The sequence below is a fragment of the Peromyscus californicus genome, unplaced genomic scaffold (assembly GCF_007827085.1).
Source record: "Peromyscus californicus insignis strain IS unplaced genomic scaffold, ASM782708v3 Scaffold_24__1_contigs__length_46423439, whole genome shotgun sequence".
Classification (NCBI taxonomy): Eukaryota; Metazoa; Chordata; class Mammalia; order Rodentia; family Cricetidae; genus Peromyscus; species Peromyscus californicus.
This window is the reverse complement of record NW_026294535.1, coordinates 33,962,662-33,982,632: the sequence shown is the minus strand read 5'-3', so window position 1 is coordinate 33,982,632 and position 19,971 is coordinate 33,962,662. Positions and strand designations below refer to the sequence as shown.

The window sequence follows — 19,971 nt, the reverse complement described above, 5'->3', positions numbered from 1 at the left end:
ACATAGTGGTGGAAAAGTACTTCCACTGTCCCCACTCACTTCTATAATGTCGAATACGTATTTCTATTGTGTTATTTATTCATTTTGGTATTTGCGCTGCTTTTGTACTTTTCTTGTGAACTGGATGCATGCTTGTTGAGGCGGTTCTGTGAGCTCCTGGACAGCTCTCTCTACTTTATCTTACCCCAATGTAGAGCTTTAGCCTCGGGCTTGATACTCGGGAGGGATTGTACTGGGTAAGCCATTGGAATTGTGCTCACAGTAGACATTGAAGTGTTCAGAATGGGGGGGGGCTAAGGAAGGTGGGGGTGCTTTTGGCAGGTTGGATTGCGCTGTCTTCTCCTTCTGCTTTCTCTTTCACCTTACAGCGGAAAGAGGTGGTTACATACACTTCAGTTGTATAGAGTCGTACGTAGACTGACATCTGAATATTGGCAGCATGGTTCAATAGCATGGTTCATAGTTCAGTAGCCGCAGACCAAGATGGAAGTTGGCAGAATGCTTGAAGCTTGTGAGAGAGTTGTTAAAAAGACCAATGTTTTAAGTTTCTACACTAACTGAAAGTGGAAATCTTTATTTTTTTCTGTGCCTAACCTGTTTCGAGGATGTTAACCACAAATGGTAGACTTCGTTCATTTTTCACAACTGAATAAGACACAGGAATACAGTGACTTTAGTAAAATCAAGCTACTGTTTATTTTAATTTACATGTTGTGCTTTTCAAAGTCCTGTATGGAGAGTTGGGGCGAAGGCTCAGTCAGTCAGTGCTTGCCCGAGTTTGATGTCCAGAACCCATGTGAAATTCTGTGTATTAGTTACTGTTCCGTTGCTGTGATAAAACAGTGTGACCAAAGCAGCTTATGGGAGAGTTTATTTTGGATTATAGTTCCAGCAGGTTAGGAATCCATGTTGGCAGGGACAGCATGGCAGCAGGCAGCCGGAGCAGGAAGCTGAGGGAGCCCATTTTTAACAGCAGCCATGAAGCAGAGAGAGCATGCAGGAAGCAGGATTAGGCTGTATGCTCCCAAAGCTTACCACCAATGAAGCACCATGTCCCCCAAACACCAGAGAACCAAGTGTTGTCTACGAGAGCCTATGGGGGACATTCCTCATTCAAACCACCACAGGTCTAGTCTGGTGGCTGCACTGGGGATCCCAGTGTCAGAGAGCCTGAAATAATAGGCAGACCTCTGGAGCCCGCCAGCCAGCTGGCCTCGCATAATTGACGAGCTCCAGGTCAGCGAGAGACATTTGCGCAGAGCGGGGTGAAATGGTACCTGAGTAATACCACCAGAGTTATTGTCCTCTGGTCCCCACATGCATGGGGACGGGGACACACACACACACACACACACACACACACACCTACACACATACATACACACACACAGAGCTCTCTAAAAGACTTTAACAAGTTTTAAAAAAATCTCAAAGTACTGAATAAAAGAGGACATGATTGCAGCCAACCGGAGGACAAGAATAGAAAAGGCACAGAGGGGTAACTGGTGTTGGTTTCAAGGCTGTGTTGAAGGAACTAGAGGGTAGGAAGAGTTCAGATGTTAGTATTTTCCTGCGTGGATGTTCATCACCTCTTAGGGTTGATGCGGTGAGATTGGCCTTAGAAACCCTCGTCTTTCTGGCTCTGTCTGCTGCTCCTGTCTTCCGGTCAGTTTTGTCTTAATTACGTCTTTGATGTAGTCGGGTGGTAGGATGAGACACATCAGGACTTGCATCTTATTTCTTGGCTGTTTGACCTCGACTAATTGCCGTCTCTGAGTCTGTTTCTGTGAAATAAGGATTGGGGCCATTTTGAAGGGATGCTGTGATGCTCAGCTAGGTGGTGTGTATATGCAGATGAAAATAAACTAACTTCTGCTCTGGGTCTCCCCGGGGTATCACCTGGGCATTGGTCTGACCTTTATAGTGTATGTCGCCCTTTGTGGTAATCGTTCACCCTGTTGCCTCCAGTTAAAACCATTCCCGCCTTGGAGTCTTTTTTTCTAGTGATTGCATTATAGTTTGGCTACACTTCCCAAGATGAAGGTCTGACTCTTCAGGATAAACGCCAAGCACCATTTTCCTGTTAAATGAAGCGTTTAATGGTGTGTCCCTCAGCTGCCTCCCTGCTTGATTTTCTGTCACTCTTTCCTTTGCTAGTTTCCTTAGTGTCAGACCCTTATTCCCTGAGCGTCCTGTCTTATTCCCTGCCTTGTCAATCTCCTGGACGCCTACTTAGCATTTAAGATGTATGTTATAATTTACTCTCCTTCATTCCCTGTGCCTGCAGGGTCATCCCCGGCTCTGATGGGCCACCTGTCATTGATTAGTCTGTCCACTGCTGTCTTCTTAGATGTCGGCACCAGGGTGTGCCCCAGAGAGCTGAAGCTGGTGACGGTTCTTCTGTTGTATGTACTGGAAGTCGACGGAGGTGTTTAAGGAAGTGAACTAATACGTGGAATTTGTAACACGAAAATTCACGATATACTCTTGAAGTAGCAATCTGATGTTTAATGTCAGGAGCCGTTCTTCAAAAATTCACGCTAAATTTGAAAGTCATCTGAGAATTAAAAAAAAAATATCTGGCCAGGGGTGGTGGCACATTCCTTTAATTCCAGCATTCAAGAAGCAGGCAAACTCTGAGTTTGGGGCCAGCCTGGTCTACATAGAAAGTTCTAGATCAGCCAGGGCTACCTAGTGAGATCCTGTTTAAAAAAAGAGAAGACAAAAAAAGTTGGGGGCACATATGGCCCATCCTCCCAGCCCTTCATGCACCGTTTAGTAGTCTGTAAAGAATAAATTGAAAGAAGAAGGAAATAGTACTTATAATCCTTTTTGGTGTTTTGAGGCAGGGTCTCACCATATAGCCTGGGTCAGCCTGGACCTTATATAGATTGGATTGGTCACGAACTTGCAGGTTGACCTCTGACCCTCCACATGGGCTCTGTGACATTCTCATGCCTACAGATATTTATACACAGTAATAACAATTTGAAGAAATGTTTGAAAAGTGAGATCCTTATCAGATCAGAGTGTTTCTACGCTGATACCATATAATCCTTGTTTATTTCTACACTGTAGTTCTCCACACTTTTTATAAATAGAGAATCAAATTAATTTTTATTTTTATTTATTTATTTATTTATTTTGGTTTTTCGAGACAGGGTTTCTCTGTGTAGCTTTGCGCCTTTCCTGGAACTCACTTGGTAGCCCAGGCTGGCCTTGAACTCACCTCTGTGAGTTCAAGGCCAGCCTGGCTCTGCCTCCCAGTGCTGGGATTAAAGACGTGTGCCACCACCGCCCGGCGAATTAATTTTTAGATGTATCAAGTTGGTTTGGGAATGTGATTCTTTTTCTGTTTCTCACTTGTCAAGGGAAGTCAAGTCAGGAATACACAGTGGGAAGATGCTTTTTTTGTTGTTTTTGTTCATTTGGACTATTAATATGTATCAGGTTCGTAGCTGTCATTTAAATTATTTATATACATTTTATTCATGTCTTCAGATGCTTTTTTTTTTTTGAGACTGGGTTTCCTTATGTAGCTCAGGCTGGACTCAAACTGGAGATGCTCCAGCTTTAGCCAGAATGCTGGGATGACAAATATGTATGACCATACCCAACTTCTAAGATACTTCATGGAAAACACTTTACCAATAATGCATCCTGATGATTTGAGCTGTCTTAAGGATCCTTTAGTTTTCATTTCAAGCATGGATTTTACGTAGAAAAATGTCATTTTTGTAGGAAGTTGTTTGGCTTTTGCTGGGCGTCATCTAATCAGTTAACAGTTGAGAGTTTCTTAAATCCCCATGTGAAGGTTAACCTTCCGTAGAGGTTGGCTGCAGTTCCCGCTGTGAGGATGCTGACTTCCAGAAGAAGAACCAGTAACACAAAGTGTACATTAGCATTCGGAAGCACATTGTTCTGATCACTTTTTCCTGGATTGGAAATCACCGTTTGCCTTTGGGGGTCTAAAACCAGCCAAGCTGTTCTGCCTGCATTCAGGTCTGTGAGCCACATGCGTGCAGTGCCCCCAGAGGCCCCAAGGGGGCACCAGGTCCCCCGTCAGGAGTTATGGATAGTCGTAAGGACCATGCGGGTGCTGGAAACCAGACCCAGGTCCTCTGCAAGAGCCAGAGGTCCCCTCTGTCCCTGGAGACTAAATTAGTCTTAGGGGATTTGACTTTAAACAGTGTTGGAAGTGTATCATGAAAACAGAAACATTGTAGGCAGACACACGCCTCAGGGTTGCTGTTATGTGCTAACCTGCTTCTCAGTATCAGCCCCTAAGGTAGAAATCAGGGTACAGATTCCAGATGTGAGAAGTGGTATGCACAGATTGTCCTTAATTTAGCAGAATCAGGCCCAATCCCCTATGCCCCTTTGTGTCTTATATGTTTTAGCTGTTGGTATTTATTTGTGAGTGTTTTGATACCATACCTTTGGACACCTGAACACCCTACCGAGAACTATGTCTTATGTTTTTTCATGGTGGGGGGAGATTTCACTCATTATTTCTGCATTCCTTTGCCTTTGCTTTCTTTGTTTTTCCTGTATTGTGATTGTGTGTGTGTGTGTGTATGTGTGTGTGTGTGTGTGTGTGTGTGTGTGTGTGTGTGTGTGTGTGTGTATGTGTGTGTGTATATATCTGTCTGTCTGTCGGTACACATGTGTGTATTTATAGAGGCCAGAAGTCAATCTTGGATGTTTCTCAGGCACCGTCCACCTTGTCTTTTGAGATGGGGCATCATTAATCTGGAACTTGTCCTGTAGGCTAGCCTGGCTGCCTAGGGAGAGCCCCAGAGTCCTCTAGTCCTCTTGTCCACCCCCCCCCCCCACCAGTGTTGGGGTTACAAGCATGCGCCAGTACATCCTACTTCTTACATGGATTCTGGGCATCTAGCCCCTGACCTTTGTGTCTTCTGTGGCATTTAGCACACTGTCATAGAAGACACTCGGGATCAATTCATTATTTGTAAAACTGGTAAATAAAAGGAAAAATGAATTCACCCTTCCATTCTGGGATATCATACAGCTGGCTTAGATCGTGAGGAAAGTATTTTTAAAAAAATCAACTTATGGGCCGGGCAGTGGTGGCGCACGCCTTTAATCCCAGCACTTGGGAGGCAGAGCCAGGCGGATCTCTGTGAGTTCGAGGCCAGCCTGGGCTACCAAGTAAGTTCCAGGAAAAGGCACAAAGCTACACAGAGAAACCCTGTCTCGAAAAACAAAAACAAACAAACAAAAAAAAAATCAACTTAATATAAGTTCAGTGGGTCTAGAGAAGGATCACAGTAGCCACGAACACACTGACAGAGAACAGGGCTTCAGGGTCTTCAGTGAGTCACAATAGTAGTTCCTGAACTGACTAGTGGGTCTTACCATAAGAGGGGAAAACTGGTATTTTTGATTTAAAGACTCTTAAGATTTAGCTTTTTTGATTTTGTATTTGTATTAAACTTTTGTCATATCTCAAAGCATCTTGGTCACAAATGACATTAAGATAACTTACTTGATTTTATATGCATAATTGTTTCAGAATAAAAACATCAATATTGCTGCTAATATGATCACTGGAAATAGCTTATGATATTTCTACTGTATTTGTCCTTAGAAAACATCATTAGGATCTACTTTACATTATTGTTTTAAAGTTATATGAAGTACCTTTTTTGTATGTGGTTAAGCTACCATCTCTTTGTTAGATGTTTTTGCTTTCAAAGATTTAAAAAATTAATATTCATGTGGTTTCAAGTTAAAATGCAGACTTACAATGACACAGTGAGAGAAGTCTGGCCTCGTGACTTTTTGCTCTGCGTGGTGCCCCCTCCTTCTATAGAGAATTTTTTTGGTTCTGTTTTTAATATAACCTTCAGTTCTAAAATCAGCATGTATGTATGTGCAATTACATATATTATATACGCAGATAAACACGTTCATGCTTTTACTCTCCTTTCCTAGATTCAGAAGTAGCTTATGGGCTGGTGAACAAACGTGACCAATCTCTGTGATTCCAGGCCTCCATGGCACTGTGGAAGGACAGAACTGTCTCCTGTCCTCCACACGTGCGCTGGGTAAACATTTTAAAAAGTAGTGTATCATACACAGCTGTTTTCCCTGTTCTTTAACTTACCAGTATATCCTGAAGGTGGTTCGCAGCAGTGTGTGTGGATACTGTTCGTCTTTTACATACACAGGTAACACTTCATTACGAGGCTGTGCCTCACCTTACACAGTCAGTCCTCTGCTGTTACCAATGATGTATTTATCTTTTTTGTTTTCCAGTTTGCCTGTGTATCCTTGGCCTGAATCCCTAAGAGCATGCTGGGTCATATGCTGCACGAACCTGTCACTTTGCTAGGTATTGCCACATTTTCTTTCAGAAGATTTGTCTCATTTTCCATTTCTAGAAATTAAGATGCTGTTGTACTCTGTAATTCAGTGAGCCTTTAAGGTATACAATGTTGAATTAGATATACATGGGGTAAAATGAAGGGTCATAGTTACTGATAAAATGTCAGTTTAAATACAGGCTCCTGCCGTTGCCCTTGGCTAACCCCAGACCTAGATGGTAAGAACCCTTTGCTGAAGGAGATACCATGAACTGGATGTAAGACTGGCACTCAGCAGGCTGGCACTGAGCTGGGTGCTTCCTCCTGCCGCCTAGTGTTCATAGTGCCGGAAGGTTCTGTGAAGTCTCCCGGGGGAGAAAGGTCGTCAGTGGTCTGAACCAGCTTTGGATCCTGCATGCTGCAATCCTGACCTGCAAAGCGAGACGTGCCCACTTGTGCAGCAGTGACAGGAATGTGGTGGAATTAACAGTCGCCTCCTGATTGGCTTTGAGAACTGCTCCATGATTGACATTGTGAACCTGGTCGTAGACCTACAGCTGGAGACGTCACAGGCTTTGGCACAGAATGTGATGTTTTACTAGTGGACACGCAGCAGCCTAACTGCCTTCGAGATATTTGTGTTACTATTGTAGGCTGGTGTGCTCCCAGCGCAGGTCAGAGAAACTTCTTTTTGCAGAGGGCGATAGTTAACGCAGAGAACCCGAAGTGGCCAGGGTGCTCAGGATAAGTGACTGCTGAGTGCTCAGCCCTAAGTGATGCCTCTGCCCCTGCCTGGCCCAGGGAACATCCCCGAGAGAGGTGGGAGGATTGAAAGAGCCAGAGGATGGAGGGACGCCACCAGAAGCTGTTCTGTGGACGTGGCGTGGCTGCTGTAGTGCTGGGCACACGGCAGCTGTGGCCACCTGCATAAGACTTGCCCAGGTAGAATAAGCACCCAGGGATGGAGGGGGCTGGTTGGGAAAAGAAAAGCATCAGCAAGAGCAGGAGAGGGCGAAGAGGTGACCGGTGAGTGAGTTTAACGATTCTGTACATAATCGCCCAAGTTTTCTGAATGTCAGTTTAGTGTAAACACATCTCAGAGTTGTGTGTTTTCTTTACCTTAGCATGGCTTAATTAGTAAACTGTATGAAAATGAAATGTATACTTTCGGTTAGCATCGACTTTCCCTGGCTGCATAGGTGTGAATTATGTGAAAAATGAAAATGGTTCTTTTAGATGAAAAAAGTAAATTAGAAAGTACTGTCCGAGCTTTCATTTGGCACGGTAAGTATTTTGAGTTAAATTAGTTGAACTTTGAGGACCAAAGGTACCATGTGCTCTTAATAAATTGGTTATTAGTAAATTTACTTACTTTGAAGTTGGGCATTTATTGATTTATTTGATAAAATTTTGGTTGTTCATAAGTGGTCACATAGTAATCTGTAGTTTTGAGAGAATGTTAATGTGACTACTTTCTACAGCCTTTTAATTTTTTTTTTTATTGGTGATATGTGAGAATTAAGGTTTTCAGTTTAGCAAGTGGATGAGTATTTCTGTAGTTTTTGGAAGAGGTGATGTGTCCATCTGCTGCTTGACTTGAAGGTCTGGGAAGGATGCTCACGATAGTCCCCTTGCTTCTGGAGGAAGGACCAGACTGGAAAGGAGCGGGTTCAGGGCTTTTTAAGCTTTAGCTTTGGGGACTTTTCCCTGTAGGTAAAAAAAAAAATCAATGAATGGTTTACAAGATTTTTTTTTATAATTTTTAAATGTTTTACATTTAAGAGGACAGCTTGAGGGAGACGTGTCTTTTTTTGCATAAACTTTATAAGATCTTTGAATAATACTATATAAAGTATTTTTTTTTTGCGTACTTGTTATTAATGGCTGTGAATAAATGTTTCACAGGAGCACAGTCTTCCTGAGTGCTTGAAGGGGTTGTCTTCTCTGCTCACTGTAGATATGTGCACTTACATACTGTAAGCTTATGCTTTATATGGATTATTTTACAGCTCATGTATTTTGATTTAGTTTTGAACTAAGTCTCTAAAAACAGTTGTACTCTTTTGGCTTTAGCGTAGACGGTCTTAGGATGAGGCCTTTGCTATGGCTGATGACCCCTTGGAAGGCTTCCATGAAGTGAACCTTGCTTCACCTACTTCTCCGGACCTCCTTGGTGTGTGTGACCCAGGAACCCTAGAGCAGACGACCTCCCCGAGCGTCATCTACCGGCCACATCCTTCGTCTTTATGCTCTGCTCCTCTCCAGGCTAACGCCTTAGATCTTTCTGATCTTCCCACACAACCTGTGTACTCATCTCCTAGGCGTTTAAACTGTTCGGAGATACCTAACATCAGGTATGAGATCACTGTCACACAGATACCCAATGTCAGGTATGAGGTCACTGTCACACAGATACCCAATGTCAGGTATGAGGTCACTGTCACACAGATACCCAATGTCAGGTATGAGGTCACTGTCATGCAGATACCCAATGTCAGGTATGAGGTCACCGTTACACAGACACCTTACATCAGGTATGCAGTCATTGTCACACAGATACCTAACGTCAGGTATGAGATCGCCGTCACACAGATACCCAATGTCAGATATAAGATCATCAGCACGCAGATACAATATCAGGTATGAGATCACCAGCACGAGGATATCTAATGTCAGGTATGAGATCACCAGCATGAGGATATCTAATGTCAGGTATGAGGTCACCAGCATGAAGATGCCTAATATCAGGTGTGAGATCACCAGCACACAGATACCTAATATCAGGTACGAGATCACCAGCATGAAGATGCCTAACATCAGGTACGAGATCACCAGCACAATTATTTTGGATTATTGTTATTTTTAAAAGTTTGCTTGGTTGTCTTAAATTATCCTTTTTTAGAAAATTTGAATAAGTATGCCCGTGTAGAGTGATATATTTTAATCCTTAGACCAGGAATTGGCAAACTTACACAGGTGTCCAGACCAAAAAATATTTTAGGTTTAGCAGGCCATATAGTTTTTTTTTTTTTTTTTAAGATTTTATTTACTTTTATTTTTTTATATGGATGTTTGGCTTGCATGTATATCTGTGTACCTCATATGTGTAGTACCTGAGGAGGCCAGAAGAGGGCATCAGATCCCCTGGAACTGAGTTACAGATGGCTGTTAGCCATTACGTCAGTGCTGAGATTCAAATCTGTGTCTTCTCTAAGAACAGCAAGTGCTCTTAACCACTGAGCCTTCTCCAGCCCCAGGCCACACAGGTTTTGGACCAGTTCCTAAGTTTTGTTTTTGCAGTGTGAAAGCAGCCACAGGCAGTCTGTAAATAAATAAATATGACTATCCAGTAAAACCTGTGGCCACAGAAATTTCATACAAGTAACACAGGTCATACAGTGTTACTGATTCCTTGTCATCCGTTCCTGGCTTGTGGGCCTTAGGAAAACAGTGGAGACTTGATTTAGCCTTCAACTGCGATTCGTGACCCCTGTTCCCGAGAAGTGGCCCTTTCTGGGACGATGAAAGTGTTTCTGTGATGTGCACGATGAATGATAGCCGTTAGCCACATGTGGCTGTTGAGTGCTTGACGTGTGGCTGGTATGAGGACCTGCCGTTAGTTAAATGTAGATTGGCTAGTTCACTGGAACTTTTAAGGCATGCCCTCTGAGCTGTCTCTCCTTGCAGCATCCATGTTCCGGACCCAGCCTCGTCTGTCACGCCTGGAGTGGCAGTAGGACTCATTAAGTTAAGTTCAAGGAAGGACAGCTGTAATGCCGAGAGGGAGTTTTTGCAGGGCGCCACCGTCACAGAGGCTCCCGCCGGCAGCGATGATATCTTTGGGCTGAGTACCGATAGCCTGTCGCGTTTACGAAGCCCATCTGTTCTGGAAGTTAGAGAAAAGGGCTACGAAAGGTTAAAGGAAGAACTCGCGAAAGCCCAGAGGGTAAGGAAACCGTGTTGTCCTTCTGTGTATTCTGTTCGAATGACGACTTGGGATGGCAGCTCGTAAACACATTCTCACAGTTCTGCTCTTACCCTTCACGTGGACTCAGCCTCATTGGACAGCATCCGTAGTGTGTGAAATTGCTTGAGTGATAAAGAAGCTCTGCCTAGGAATAGGAGCCGTCGGAATGAGATTCTCAAGCTCTGTCCCGACTGCTGTCTGTCTTGCTGTCTGTCTAGCTTTAGTCCTTACACAGTCTTACCGATTGTATCCCACATGAACTGTCACCTTACGTGGTTGGCTTGGGAGTCACTCACCGAAGCCCTCCAGGCTAGTTCTTTTTACTTGGAGGAATGTTTTAGTAATGTCACCTTTTTCCTGCTGATTGTGAATATTGTCTGTATTTTACATAGGAGAACTTTCTTTCCTTGATAATTTTTCTATTTGTCTTTAAATTTATGGCCAGCCCTTTTCCTACCCCCCATCCCCAGACTGAAATTAAATTGCAGAGAGAACTGCATAGCATTAGGAAATGGGAAATATATATACTGTGTGTGTGTGTGTGTGTGTGTGTGTGTGTGTGTGTGTGTGTGTGTGTAGGGGATGGTACATCTGCCTGTGTGTGTGCGCGCAGAGGTCAGGTGCATGGGGTGTTTTCCTCTATCGCTCTCTGCCTATTCCTTTGAGGCAGAGTCTCTCCTTGAACCCATTTTCTAGATTAGGCTAGAAGACAGCAAGCATCAGTGATCTTTCCAACTCCCCTTCACCCCCTGGAGCTGCGGTTATGGGCTAGACTTGTCTCATGGATGCTGGGGATCTGAACTCTGGTCTTCATGATGGTGCAGCAAACATTAACTGTTCAGCCATCTCTCTTGCCCAGGAGAAGTCATAAATGAACAATCTTACTTCATCAGCCTAAAACAGAAGTCAGGTCAAACATAGTGAGTAGAAGAATGGGAATGGTAAAGAGTGAGAGCAGAATTCAGTGAAATTAACCAGAGAAATAGAAAACAAATAAAATACAGATTCTTTAAAACATCGATAAAATTGACAAACCTCTGGCAAAGAAAAGTTTTAGAAAGGGTATAGATTATCAGTATAAAGAGTAAAACAGGTATTACTCCTGATCCCACAGACAGCAAAAGTACAATTTAGGGATGATAAGAAAAATACTATGTACATAAATTTGACAGCTGTGATCAAATACCAATTTGTATTTTAAAAATTGAGAAAATATGCCAAACTCTTATTTCTTTCATGCCATGACATTGTCTGGGCATGTAATCCACCATCTCTCCACCATGGCCTTCTCATTTTTTCCCCCATTTATTTATATTTTGTGTGTTCATAGCTACACTGGGAATCTCTTTGAAATCTTCAGTTTGTAGTATTTAGAGCTGTGTTGAGGTAACTGAAAGGATTATGATGTGTGACCATGTACATACTGAATTGTATTAGGATGAGTATAATATAGTTTTAATGTTAGCTTAGGACTCAAGTCTTGAGGAGGACTTGCATATGAAAATACTTTCTGAATTCTGATAACTTATGAATCAAAATTACGTCATTGGCCATTTCGTATTCTGGTGATTCTTAACTGCCTTGCTTTCATCCTTTAATTTATTTGTACCTTCCTTTTCAAAGTAAGTCTTGATTTTTATCCTTTCTACTAATACGTGCCTTTTAGCTGGTGTGTTTAGGCCGTTTATACTTAGTGCAGTATTAATGAACTTTGGCTAAATCTGTTGTCTTACAATTTGTTTTCTCTTGTTCTGTTTGATCTCCTATCTTATTCCTCCTCTAGTATTAGTTCATTATTTTTGGTAATTTACTTTCTTTGGCTTCCTGGCTAATTGTTAGGTTAACCTAGTTCATGGTTAGAGTACACTCCTCCACCTTGTCACTGTCCACTCTCCAGCGGCAGACTGCCTGTGTACAGTAGAAGAACGTTAGAACTCCTCTATTTTCTTTTTCAGTTCCAGCTCTGTGCAGTGATTCTCATATACTTCATAGATCTTGAATCTCATCACACACCTTTGTTTTGCGTTAAACATTTGATTATTTTGAAGGGATATAAATAATGGTAAGAATCTTTGGTTTTCTATACATAGCTACTGTTTCCAGTGCTGCTCTTTCGTTTCATGTGTGTCTAGATTTCCAGCTGGCTTTTTCTTTCTGTTTAAGGGGCACCTTTAACGTGTTTCCTGTGGCTTACGACGTGAGGTCCCTTTTTACTTTAGTTTTTATGTCACTGGGTGCAGACCTGGAGGCTGATGTATGCAGCCTTCCTCTTAGTATTCAAAAGTGGTGCTTTGCTGTCCCCCAGCACACATTGGCTCTCACAGGAAGTTGCTCTGTGTGCGATGTCTTTGTTTTCTTGCTGCCGTGAGAGTCTTCTGTAAGCATTTTTATGATTTCCCCGGGTAGTGTATTTTCTTCAGAGCTCTGTGGTGTGTGTGTGTGTGTGTGTGTGTGTGTGTGTGTGTGCATGTGCACACATACACTTAGAGTGTGATGTGCTCTTGTAGGTTTTTGGTTTTCATAAAATTTTGGACATTTTGGCTCCAGTTTCAAAAATCCTTCCCGTTCTTATGTCTCCTCTCTTCATCTTCTATATGATGAAATGTTTATCATATGAAGAAGCCTAACTAGATCTATAGCCGAGTGGTAGAGAGGTTGCATCCTGTGCGCAGTGCTGGGTGGTTCAGTCTCCAGCCCTGGGGTCGGGAAGAGGAGGTCTTCACTGACCGCGCTGTCATGCATGGTCAGCCCCAGCTGCTTCGGGGGGATGCAGAGTTGCAGAAGGATTGTTGACCTCAGGAGTCGGGCCAGCTTGGGGGACATAGCAAGACCGCTTCTGGGGATACAGTGAAGACGAAGTCGTTAATGCTGACATAAGCTTGTTCTCTGTGAAGCTCCCGGGTTACTTCCCCGGGTTACACTCTCAGTCTGTACCACTGGCCTGAAATTTTACAGTCATTACAGTCATCTGTTTCTCCAGTGGGTTGTTTTTTTGTTTGTTTTTAAACTTAGCCAAACTGTACAAGTGATAGATCCTGAAGGGCAAATCTGATGGTTGCTTTCTTAATTCGACCTTGATTAGAATCCTTCAGAGACCCCCCTTCTCTTATAAAAGTCCTATTTCTTACTTTACCTTTCTTTCTGTGCTACCTGAGACAGGTCATAACCCTGCCTTTCCTGTAGCCTCCACCCTCTACGTCATCATCTGCTTCAGACCCCTGCTGTCCTGATACACACCCGTCATAACTTACAGATTTCCTTGTGAGTCTGCCGAAAAGCTTTGCAACCCTCATCAGACAGTGACTTGAGGAAAACCATGAATTTGCTCTCAGATTCTGTCTCCAGCACTAAGATGATTGCCTGAGTTAACAAAGTTAGCATTTGTTGAAGGAGTGAGGATTGAATAACCGTGTTACAGTACAGAGTACTGATAAGGAAGAGCACCAATGTTAAAAGGATTCACGAGGACACCACATCTTACCTCATTTTCATTGTCTGAGTCGGACCTTGAAGCATACGGACAAACTTAGGCATCAGTCATTTGTGGGGAAAGTTCAGATGGTTTGGACCAGACTGGGGAGTGACCCTGTTTAGAGTGTGAATCAAGGACGAACTCTGAAGAGGTGGATGATACAAGCTCCTGAGGCCTTTAGTGGGCGGAGTTTATGCAGCTTTGGTAGTAGGTTCTGCTTGTGTGAGTGACAGCCTCTCACCTGTGGCTCCGGTCTTCTGGAAACTGACAGGGAGTCTTGCTGTTTCCTTTTGTGTTGGTCAGGAGTATGTACAGTTTCACTGGGCATTGTGGTTCTCAGCACTGTCACGGGTCCTGTGTCCCTCCTGTGTCCTTTTATAACCTCTGCAGATCTGCATCTTGTGCAGGATGAAATGCAGCTTCCGGTCGGCTTTTCACTTAGGGGCATGCATTTACGTTTCTTGCATCTCTCTCCATGGTTGCATTACGTTTCTTGCATCTCTCTCCATGGTTGCATTGCTTACTTCCTTTACCCCCAAGTGCTCATCCATTGTGTGGATTGACCACAGTTACTTGTCCAGTAACGAATACCTTGGTGCTTCCAGGTCTGGGAAATTACAAGTAAAGTTCTAAAAACATCTGTATGAGGCCTCGGTCTTCCACTCCTTTGGATCTCTGGCAAGGAGTGTGATTACTGGATCGTGTGTTAAGACTGTGTCTGGTTTTGTAAGTAGCTGTCAGGTCAGTTTTCAAAAGGACTGCAGGGCTTTGTTCCCCCAGCAGCAGGGATGGAGTTTCTTGTTCTCCATGTCCTCACCAGCGTTCAGTGTCTTCAGTGAAGGGCTGGGCTTTGGCCGTTCTGATGGCTGTCTAGTGGCAGTTTATTTTCACTCGCGGTTACTCAGTGAGAACATTGAACATTCTTTCATAAACATGTCACCTCTGTGTCTTTGGTGCAACGTCTTGGTCTGCTGTTTTGTTCATTTTCAAAGTTTTTCTTCTATTAATGTTAATAATTCCTTTCAGATTTTGGATACTAGGTCTTCAGCACATAGGTCTTTTGCAAATACTGAATCCTATCTGTGGCTCACCATTCTTTCTCTCTGTCTCTCTCCACTCATCCCTTCCTCTGTCCCCTCCCTTCCTGTGTGTGTGTCCCCATCCGTGTCCTCACCCCAGGGATCGAACCCAGGGCCTCATCCTGTTAGGCACGCACTCTCCCATCACGTCATCCCCTCAGTTACTCTTACTCTTCGATGGCTTCATCTCTAAGTCACAGTTCGACAGTTTCCTTTTCACTCTTAGTAAAGAAAGCTTCAGCAGTTTTTATCTTGTTTGAGCTACCGAAACTTACTCTGTTCTACCACTCCAGCAGGTTCATAGGGCAGACATTTCCCGAGACCCTACAGGTGCGTTACTTTGTGACCTTATGAAAGACAGTTTGGAGCCGGGCAGCAGTGGCGCACGCCTTTAATCCCAGTACTTGGGAGGCAGAGGCAGGCGGATCTCTGAGTTCGAGGCCAGCCTGGGCTACAGAGTGAGTTCTAGGAAAGGCGCAAAGCTACACAGAGAAACCCTGTCTCGAAAAACCAAAAAGAAAGACAGTTTGGCTGGATATAAAATACTAATTTATAGCCTAGAGAGTCTTTAAAAAATATTACTTTGTTGTTTCATAGCATAAAATATTGCTGTTGAAGATTCAGACATCCAATTTTTTTCTCCCTTATAGGTAACTTGGCTTTTAAAAGTTTTTAACAGAAAACATAAAAATCATATACATTAATATATCACTATTATGTTTCATACATATGTATATTGTGTCGTTTAAATCGTGTTAAGCATATCTAGCTCTTCACAATTTTCTATTGACAAAATTCTTGAAATCCTTTATTACAGTTTTTGAACTGCTCAGCACATTTTTACTTTAGTCAGCCTGCTGTACAGCGGCACACCAGAACGTCTTGTTTTGAGCTGTAACTTTGCGTATCCATTTTTGTTTCTCATGTGCATATCACTTGAGTTTCTAGTGGAGCATTCGGAGGTTTGGGTGAAGGATCAGGGTAGCCAGTGTGGCCTTCCTCCTTTGAGAGTTACACCCTGTCTAGCCAGGTCTTCTCTGGGGCAGTGTGTCCGGGGGTCTTACCTTCTCAGCATCCCACTATTAGATCAGAGCCCTGTCTCAGCCTGCCTGCAGAGTTTTGATGGTTTTCTGAACAGGCTTTCCCTCAGTGCGAGGCTGTGCTGGGACAGGCCCCTCGCTCACTACTCCTGCCCTGTGTGAGCGGTTAAGAGTTTCCTAGCAGCTCGATACCTAAGGATGGAACATGTGGCTGATTGCATTCACCTGCACGTGTGGCCTGGGGAGCCTTCCTGCTTTTTTCCAGTTTTCTCCAAAGTGTGGGTCATCATACTTTGAGGAATTTATAATGAGTTGTGGGTCTGAGTCTTTACTTCACTTACTCCTGCACAGTGAGGACACATTCTCTTATATCCTGAGCTTTGCGAGGATTTTCTTCTACCAAGTTCTGTTGAGGATTTATCATCAGGTTGACAAGCTTAGGATGTTTGGGTTTCACGAGTTGTCCTTGGGAGATTGCAAACCTAAGCTGCCTTTACCATCACAAGACTAGTCATTACATTATCAGCGGAACTGTGAGTGACGCGGAAGGAGCGTCAGTTGTTTCAAAATCTGTGTTTGAAAGGTTAGTTTAGGGAGACTTCAGCATATGAAATGGAGTATTTTGATGTTTGAATACAATAATGTGTGTGTGTGTGTGTGTGTGTGTGTGTGTGTGTGTGCGCGTGCAAAAGTGTGGCGATGAGAGACTCACAAGGATGTCTTCTTTAGGTGCTCTCCCGTACTTGTCTCTCACTGAGTGTGGACTCACCTGCTTGCAGGCTGGCTAGCCAGGGAGCTCTAGGATCTGTCCGTCTCTGCCTCCTCGGTGCTGGGATTACAGATGTGCACTGCTGTGCCTGGCTGTTTCACATGGGTTCTGGGTCCAAACTCGGGTCCTTGGGCTTCTGTGGCAGGGACTTCACTGGCTGAGCCATCTGTCTCCTCCAAATAAACTTTAGAAAGTAATTAGTTTTATTGGCATTGATATACAAAATTGAAAGAAGCACACGCTCTATAGAAATAAGCATCTTCAGAGAAAAGACGAAGGGGAAATCGTGGATTTTTTTTTTTTTTGTTTTGTTTTTTTTAGTTTTTTCAAGACAGGGTTTCTCTGTGTACCTTTGTGCCTTTCCTGGAACTTACTTTGTAGACCAGGCTGGCCTCAGACTCACAAAGATTCGACTGGCTCTGCCTCCCAAGTACTGGGATTAAAGGCCTGCGCCACCACCGCCCAGCGAAATCGTGTTTTTTGTGTTATGTTTAGTCTCAGGATGTTTTATGGAAGAGACTAATGTAACATGTTGGGATTAGTTGTTACTGGAGAGTTGTCCGGTTGTCTTCCATCTAGCAGGGACTAGGCATTTTCCATAGGAACATGTAGGAGATGGTGTTAATATTTTACCATTTGCTTAATAACTATTATGTAGTCGATACACTCTCATATCAGACTGAAGAGATCTAAAACAAAATTATCAATTTCTCATAGGAATTGAAGTTAAAAGATGAAGAATGTGAGAGGCTTTCGAAAGTGCGAGATCAACTCGGGCAGGAGCTGGAAGAACTCACAGCTAGTCTGTTTGAGGTTGGTCTGTTCCCATGTGGCCAAGAGCAACATCTCAGTTTCACATGTTGACGGAAGTGGTTATGAAGGAATCTTGAGAAGGACATGGCTAGCTTCATGTGTATTCATAATCCCTCTAAGCAAGAAAGAGAACATAATTTTTAATTATAGTAAGGAAATGCAGTCCCTAATTTAAAATAGTGTAAAGAGGGAAGTAGAATACCGTAGGTTATCAGTATCTGGCGGTTTAAACATGTATGTGTAAAAGGAGAGGTTAGTAACTTGAGTTTTAAATTTTACCAGTTAGTTAGGGGCTACTTTGTTTAATTTTTAATTTTCTTTTATGATTGCACACCCTTGAGGTGTAGTCATTGTCACAGGGTGATTTGAGGGACAGTAGGTGGCACACCTCTTCATATCCAGCTTGCCCTCAGGACCAAGATTTCTACCCAGCTCTGCTTTGACTCTTGATAGCAGTGGCATTGGCACAGAGAGACAGATGCAGAGGAGCATCTGTGTGTGAGACAGGCAGAGAGAGAGAGAGAGAGACACTTCTTGTAAAGAACTGGCTCATGACTGTGGAGGTCGCCATGTCCCGGGGCTGCACAGTGGGTTAGCAGATCTTAAAGTGTCTGCATGTAGTTGAAGTTAATCAGCTGAAATCAGTGTTATAATGGGGAACTGTTTAGTTTGAGTTCTGATAATCAAAATAAAAAGTACATTAGATACACAAAAGAGAAAAAAATCAAAGTATACCAACACACACACATGCGCGCGCACACACACACACACACACACACACACACACACACACACACACACACGCTCATACCACCAAACCACAATGAAGAGAGCAAGAGAAAAGAAGAACAAGGAAACTACAGAATAGAGAGAACACAAATGAACAACATGGGGAGAGTAAGTCTGTACCTTATAATAATTACATTAAATGTAAACAAACCAAATTCTCCAATCAAAATATACATGTAGATACACACAGCCTGAAGGTGAATGAGTGGAGAAAGATTTCTGTGCAGCTGGTAAGGAGAACAAGCATTGTTGTATTTGAATTGCACATAATAGACTTTCAAAACTGTCATTAAGAGACAGGGTCATTACATAATGACAAAAGATCAGTTTGATTAGATGATACAATTAAATATGTACCCAACAACAAAGCACCTAGATATACAAAGCAAATACTATCGGAGCTGAAGGGAGAAACAACAATGTAGTAATTGTAGGAGATGCTAGTACCCCTTGTATTTAATGGATACATTGTTTAGATAGAAAATCAAATAAAGAAGCAGTAGGTTGGATAGCGTTAGACCAGATGTACCTGTGGACATACGTAGAACTTCCCACATGACAAAAGAATCCACATTCTTCTCGTGTACATGAAATATTGTCTAGAGTAATTCATGTTACATTGAAAGATTGATTATAAATTTAAAAAGACAAAAGATTTCCACAATCTTTTGCAGCCACAGTGACAGCTAATTAGAAATCAGCAATAAAACAGCAAAATACACAAGTATGTGGAAACTAAGACACTTTGAACTGTGGGGTTAAAGAGGGAATTAAAAAGGAATTTGAGAAACTTCTTGAGACAAACACTGAGAACATAGCGTAGTAAAAGCTTATGAGATGCAGTAAAAGTGGTGCTGAGAAAACTGCGTAACAGTAATGCCCACAGAGAACCACAAGAAGACACCCGACCTAATGTCAGACCTCAAGGAACTTGAAAAAGAACAAACTGAGTCCCAGATTAGCAAGAGGAAGAAAGTAACAGAGTGTAGTAGTTATAGAAACAAGGACAAAAAAGGAAAATATCAACAAAACTAAGAGTTGCTGTTTGGAAAAAAGGAATAACCAAGACCTTTACTAGACAGAGGGAAAAAGAGAAAGCTTTAAAAAGAGGCGGAGGAAGAGACAGATGAAGATTTCATAAAGTCACAAGAGTCCTGTATGAAAAATCACACTCCAGTCAAATACTCTAGAAGAAACGGAGAAATTCTTAGAAATAAACAGTTTATCAAGAAGGGATCAAGATGGCGTAGAAAGTCAGAAGAGACCAATGACACACTGGGTCAGTAACAAACACAGCAAAGCCAAGGCCAACTCACCGATAAGAGCCCAGTGCTACATGGCTTCACAGGTGACTTTTACCAGACAGTAAAACAAAATCACAAACATTTGCTAAAACCAAAGCAAAGCAATGTAAATAAAAGGGAGCACACTTGTAAAAACATTTGACAAAATCCGTTTTACTGTAATGGCAAAGCCAGGGAAGAGGCCATGAGAAAAACCCTGTAGGCCAATAGTTCTGACACACTAAGGTGCAAAACTCTTGAAATACTCACAAGCTGAGTTCAACAGCACATGACAAGAACCATATACCATGGCCAAATAGGGTTTATTCTTGGAATGCAAGGATGGTCTGACATCAGCAAATCAATTGGTGTGACACACTCCATTAATAGGAGATAGAAACCATGGGTTGTCTCAACAGATGGAGAAAAA

The 19,971-nt window shown here is 42.8% G+C and overlaps 1 protein-coding gene across 3 annotated transcripts in view; it reads left to right on the top strand.

Annotated features, from left to right (window-relative positions):
- The window catches only part of Rab3ip (RAB3A interacting protein), a 44,573-nt gene that overhangs the window by 3,315 nt on the left and 21,287 nt on the right, over nucleotides 1-19,971 (top strand). Inside the window, exons 2-5 of one of the 3 annotated variants that reach the window (XM_052753419.1) lie at nucleotides 6,283-6,358; nucleotides 8,408-8,683; nucleotides 10,017-10,275; nucleotides 17,374-17,469. In XM_052753419.1, coding sequence (XP_052609379.1) covers nucleotides 8,433-8,683; nucleotides 10,017-10,275; nucleotides 17,374-17,469 — 606 coding nt within the window. In that variant the 5' untranslated portion in view covers nucleotides 6,283-6,358; nucleotides 8,408-8,432. Of the gene's footprint in view, nucleotides 1-6,282; nucleotides 6,359-8,402; nucleotides 8,684-10,016; nucleotides 10,276-17,373; nucleotides 17,470-19,971 lie in introns of all 3 variants that reach the window. The other 2 variants (XM_052753418.1, XM_052753420.1) reach the window with 2 other exon arrangements.